This window comes from Crocuta crocuta, unplaced genomic scaffold, assembly GCF_008692635.1.
Source record: "Crocuta crocuta isolate KB4526 unplaced genomic scaffold, BGI_CrCroc_1.0 scaffold118, whole genome shotgun sequence".
Lineage (NCBI taxonomy): Eukaryota > Metazoa > Chordata > Mammalia > Carnivora > Hyaenidae > Crocuta > Crocuta crocuta.
Genome location: NW_027551558.1, coordinates 14,408,971 through 14,414,970, shown reverse-complemented (window position 1 = coordinate 14,414,970; position 6,000 = coordinate 14,408,971). Strand labels below are relative to the sequence as shown.

Sequence of the window (6,000 nt, the reverse complement as noted above, 5' to 3'; positions counted from 1 at the left end):
TTTGATGTAAGTACGAATTTATTGACATCAATTTCCTTAAGCTATTATTCCAACACAGAGAAGGTACTGAAGAGCTGTAGACAATGATTATAAACCCACAAGATCTGAAGTTTGCAAGACCCACTCCCTCTGAGAGAGGGAGAGAGAGAGAGAGAGAGAGAGAGAGAATATGAATAAGTCTTCAAAAAGAATCTGGAGACTGCTTTCAATTATAGCAAGAAGGAATGACGTTTGACAATTTAAGCATTTTATCCAGAAACATAGGTCTATTCCATAGATACCAAATCGATTACCATATAATTGAGTCTGAAAATATACAAAATATTTGTTGTTCTTACATACTGAAATTAAAACCTAATTGTAAAAAGTGCACAGTAAAAACAGCGTAAGGAAACCTACAATATCCATGGTACATGTATTGTTGTCCATTTTACTGTCAACATCAAATTCTGTATCTGCCTTACTAGTTACAAATATACTTTAAGTGTTTCAAGGCCATTTACAACACTGACTAGTTTACTAGGTCCAACAGCAGCCCGGCTCCTGCAGGCGGCCAGCACTGGGCACTGGACGAGCGGTCTGGGTCCTGCAGCTCCGTGTAACAGCAGCAGCTTTGGAAAGAAGTCACCAGCCATCTATGTGTAAACTATCGGCTCTTGTTCTTCTTAGAATTTCCCTGCACAAAGAAAAATATCAAGAATAAGAATGCAGACTTCTAGAAAAATAATCCAGGGTTTATTGGCCAAGCTGTCTGAAAGGCCATAGTTCACTTTGGAAAACTTTAGCTTCCACGAGGGAGTACAGCTGGTAACCTTGCATTGCTAACTTTTATTCAGTAATCACAAAGCAGTTTGTCACCTTTACCTCCCCTACTCGCGATCTCTACGAACCCTCTCTGCCCAAGGGCTGAAGATTGGTGATAAAGAAAACAGAGCTACCTTGGATTTACCAAACTTCAAATATTCATTTTGATCCAAAGACAAGGGAGTTTATGATTTCAGACACTGAATAAAAATTTTTAGCCTAAAGACGTGTCTTTGTTGCCTAATAAATACCTTTTAAAGGTCTTAATAGATATTAATTTTGAGTATGTGTCAACTAACATCCCAGTGGAAATGATCATCTGAAAAAGGAAGCTCAGATATGGACTGAAAACTCAGGGGCAGACGTCTTACCTTATTCCCTATCTCCTCACATGTGGAGATTTAGATTTCCCAGTTTTATGTAACATCTTTCTGGAGAAAAACATTTAACTAAATTCCTATACCTAACCATTAGTTACAAATACATTTTTGTCACGTATGTGGGAAATGCCTGCAGAACACAAACATTAATAATAAGATGATAGCAAACGAAATAGTTCCAAGATGTTTACTTGGTATCCAATGGAGACCCTGTCAACTCAGCAGTAAGATGATGCTATAGCAATCTTAACTACTCATAAACAGCAGGGGAGGGGGGCAACATACAGGGATCGCAGAACGATCAAAAAAAGGTTAACAAAATAAACTACAAAGTGAGGAAGGATCATACACGTGGCATTTCATTAAGGACATATTTTAGGGACTAGAGTAAATAGTTCAGAGAGAACTTGAAAATTCCCTAACTGCTAAAGTAGCTACAATGCAGTTACCTTTGCAACAATGAACTTTGCTGTAGTCAACATTCATCTCTTCTAATTCAGATAAAATGTCTTCTGCAGCTCTGGAGTCTGCCACTTCTTTCCAGATGTTAGGTGCTAAAACAGGCTTTCTCATAATACTCATACTAATGTACGTCCTTTCTATCATTACCAGGAAAATAACCTGTGAGCTAGCCCTTGCCCTCCCAACACCAGGAAAGAGGCCAAAGGAGTTATGGGAAGCATTACTCAAGAGGACCAAGCCCAACCCATCACCTCTGAGCTTGTTTCCTGACGTGAAAGTAACTGGATGGGGTGCCTGGGTGGCTCAGTCGGTTAAGTGGCCACCTTCGGCTCAGGTCATGATCTCACACAGTTTGTGGGTTTAAGCCCCACATCAGGCTCTGTGCTGACAGCTCAGAGCCTGGAGCCTGCTTCAGATTTCTGTGTTTCCCTCTCTGTCTGACCCTCCACCACTCATACTCTGTGTCTCTCTCAAAAATAAATAACCATTAAAAAAAAAAAGAAAAAGAAAGTAACTGAAGAACCATAATCAAACCCACACAGTCTGGTTACCATCATCACAAGATGTCCCAGAAAAGTATCACAGATGCTCTCCTGCTCTCTCCAAAGTAGCCAGGGGCCAATCAATAACATGAGGCTACACTGAGAAACGGTATATAATGCAGATTCCAATGCACTAACATGATATATTTTCCAAGGAGATATCAACTGAGCAGAATGCTGCCCTCACCACCTCTAGCTGATGCTAAAATAAAGCTAGAGTTTGTTCATCTCTATTTCCTCCCCAGTGCTAGCACGTAGAAGAAATTCAATAAATGGCTGCTAAGTCAGTAAGAGGCAACAGCAGATTTCAAAGAGCACAGGTCAGAGAGTGAATCCCAGGTGGCAGTGGTATAGTACTGTCTGAGTTACAAAACATGCCAAGTATCTGAGATGCTTCCGGAGGCCTACCTTTCATGGTAAAAGAATATATACATTATGTGACAACAACAGAGATATAATATGTAGATATATACTTCAACAAAAAGATAGTACCAATATCTGTTGATCTCAGCCTGGACAAGCAGTGGCTTTATGGAAATGAAAGCAAAAGAAAATTTTGGAAAAGGATAAGACATTCCTAACTTACATGGATGTGTATGAAAATAAATCTGCTAAAAAGGTCACTCTTCAACAGCACCATTTTAGATATATGGGTGGCTCAGTCAGTTAAACGTCTGACTTTGGCTCAGGTCATAATCTCACAGTTCATGGGTTCAAGCCCTGCATCAGGCTCTCTGGTGTCAGCTCAGAGCCCACATCAGATCCTCTGTCCTCGTCTCTCTGCCCTGTGCGCTCTTGCTCTGCTCCGCCCCTGCACACTCGCCCTCCCTCTCTCTCAAAATAATAAACACTAAAAAAAAAAAAATTTTTTTAAAGTCTGTATCATAACGTCTCTAAAGAATCCCCTTAAATGATAAAACAGTAGAAGAAATGCCAAAAATGCCCCAAATCAAAGGACACAGTATTATTAAAGGCCTTAGAGGTCAGACCTCTTCTCAACTTATAATTCAGTCAAAGAAACTGAATCTTACTTTTGGATAAGAGGACAAATGATATGAAGAATAATTATTTAAAAACACTTCAAATCTCTTAACCTTTGCTCCTGAAATGCACAGCAATGCAATGCTTTATATTACACAGGAAGTATGGTATTTGAGAGAGACCTCCTCCTTCCCCTCCCTACCTTACTGGACATCTTCAGCGTGTCAATCTCTTCTCTCTGTTTAGACAAGGTCTCGTTCATGCTGCACAGGTGGTCACTCATCATACTTAACTGATCCTCGTAACTCCTCTTAGTAGTTGTCAGCTCATCCTAAATGGCAAAGGAACAAGGGAAAAATCAAACTCCCCATAGCCACACCACGCCAAAGCCTTTTTAATTTATGAGAGAAATTTGAGAAAAGCTACCTGTCAAGATGACCTATGTAATCAATTAACATGAAGGACAAGCCAAAGGCCTTAACAAAATTAAAACAAACGGGGGAACAAGTTTTTCTTCTTTTCAGCCTTTAAATGGGTTTTTCATTTCTTTGCAAAAAGACTTTCCTTCTACATCAGGTATAAAATTGTCACAAAGAACAAGAGGGCTACATTATCTTTCCAGCTCCCCTCAGGTTTTCCAGAGCCTCAAGGCCCTCAGCCTTCAGGGCAGGACCCTCCCTGGAGGCAGCACCTTTGTCTGCCCAGCTCTCTGCTCTCTCCAGCCCCTTACAATCTGATCCTGTGCTTCTAGCTAATCTGATTAGCTAATCTGAAACTCAGGAGGGGGCAGGTGTTGCTGTGCTAATGTGTTTTTACTCTGCCCGTATCATGTTTATACTTAAGAGAGGCTTTCTGGAAATAAGGCTTTTAAAACAAACCAGTGAGTAAGAAGGAATATTTTGCAGCCCCACCTTTCAGTTTAGGTCAGTTTTATGAAACGGTAAATAGAAAGATCAGAGTCACGTGAACAGAGCAAGTGTACAGCCCGCCATGACAGAGATTAGCATGGGGAAGGAGGAGGGAGGGCTGGGGGTACATAAGTATCATTTAAGGAAATGCTGACTATAAAGCTATTCAAAATAAAATCAGGTCAGAGAAACAAGCAATACACAACTTTTTGCCTGATGTATGTAAGATACTACTTTAAAATGAGTTAGAACTAAATTGGTTAGAAAAATGCATGTCTCTAGGCCGAACGCCACTACTTTCAAAAGGAAACACTGACTTTGCTGCCCAAGAACTTCCAGTGGAAACCATATTAACATCGTGCAGGTAACACTTCTGAACTCACCTGAAGTCTGCTGATGTTCTGACCAGCTACTTTCATCTCTTCAGTCAGTGCCTCTTTAGACTTTTCGGCCAAGGCCAGTCTCTTAGAGAGTGCTCGACACTGTTAAATCAGAAAACATCCCATTATCTCAGGGGGCCCTTCCCCAAACCAAATTCACTTCAGGACTGTACCACTCCCTGGAATACACAGTAGATGAGGTCCCTTCTCACCACTCTAATAAGGAAAAACATCCACTAACCCAAGCTCATCAAGGTTTTCCTAGCTCTAGCATGTCGACCAGTGGTGACAAAAAACTTTAGAAGTTGGGGGGGGGTGTTTATTTAAGAATTTATTTATTTATTTATTTTTAAATGTTTATGTATTTATTTGAGGGGAGAGAGAGAGGGTGCAGGCATGCACATGAGCAGGGGAGGGGCAGAAAAAGACAGAGAGAGAAAATCCTAAGCAGGCTCTGTGCTGTCAGCGCAGAGCCAGACGGGGGACTGGATCTCATCACCCAGCTCATCATGACCTGAGCTGAAATCAACAGTCAGACACTTAACCGACTGAGTCACTCAGATGCCCCTAAGAATTTAAGTAATCTCTACACCCAACATGGGGCTCGAACTCACAACCCCAAAATCAAGAGTCCCATACTCTAGCAAGTGAGCCAGCCAAGTGTCCCTTAAAAAGTTTTTTACATGTACCCAGGATTCATTTGTACTCAAACTGGATGAGAATGGAAGTGGTTATTTCAAAAGTTATCCATGGCATCTGACCTTGCAATATGAATCCTAAGCCATTTTCTAGTGTTTTAAGTCCTCTATTATAGAGACCACATTATAGAAACAATAAAAGCTTTACAGTCCCAGGCTACAGATTAGGCTCTATCTACAGGGAATATGAAGTGAGTGCAGGCATTTGAAGATCCCAGCTGCTTTCTCTGAGGTTCTGCCAGAGCTAGGCTATCCAGAGACAGAGCTGAACAAGAAGAATAAAGAAAAATTCTGTTTCTCACTATTGTTTAAAGACAGTGTGCCAGCAAAAGGATCACCAAACTTTCTGATAAGGCCACGGGACTGACAAAGAGGATCTGCTGAGACACATCTGAATCTGTGTCGACATCAGTCAGACTAACCATTCCAGTAAAGCCATGCGGAGGGCTCACCACTTCCTGTTTACAGACAAGGAAAAACTAGGACAATGTAAAAACTGTTGTATCACATTGTGCTGAAAACATTTACCAAGATAAGCAAATCTCTTGGAAGTGAAACAGCCTCCAACACTCCCTGGCTTCTCATTTCATTCCTCACAAGAGAATTTCACCAAATCAACCACCATTTATTAACCAAACATCTACTCTGTGCTCAGCACCAAACCTGAGAAAGAGGGAGAGATCTGCAAGGCATGAGCCCTCAAAGAGAGGACAATCAAGTCTGGGACACTAACTCCGAAGGCAGTCGGGGATCCAAACAAGGACACGACCGCAGGGCTCAGAAGCTCGGCGCCACAGCAGCTTCACTGCAGGTCAGCCAGTTCACTGTGCTCCCCAACAAGCTGT

The 6,000-nt window shown here is 41.5% G+C and overlaps 1 protein-coding gene across 3 annotated transcripts in view; it reads right to left on the bottom strand.

Annotated features, from left to right (window-relative positions):
• Positions 1 to 6,000, bottom strand: part of PPP1R21 (protein phosphatase 1 regulatory subunit 21) — a 58,666-nt gene continuing 52,666 nt past the window's right edge. For all 3 annotated transcript variants that reach the window (XM_077749205.1, XM_077749207.1, XM_077749206.1), the window contains 3 exons: positions 4,461 to 4,559; positions 3,372 to 3,500; positions 1 to 676 (listed from right to left, as the gene is read on the bottom strand). In XM_077749205.1, the coding sequence (XP_077605331.1) occupies positions 647 to 676; positions 3,372 to 3,500; positions 4,461 to 4,559 (258 nt within the window). In that variant the 3' untranslated portion in view covers positions 1 to 646. The remainder of the gene's footprint in view (positions 677 to 3,371; positions 3,501 to 4,460; positions 4,560 to 6,000) is intronic.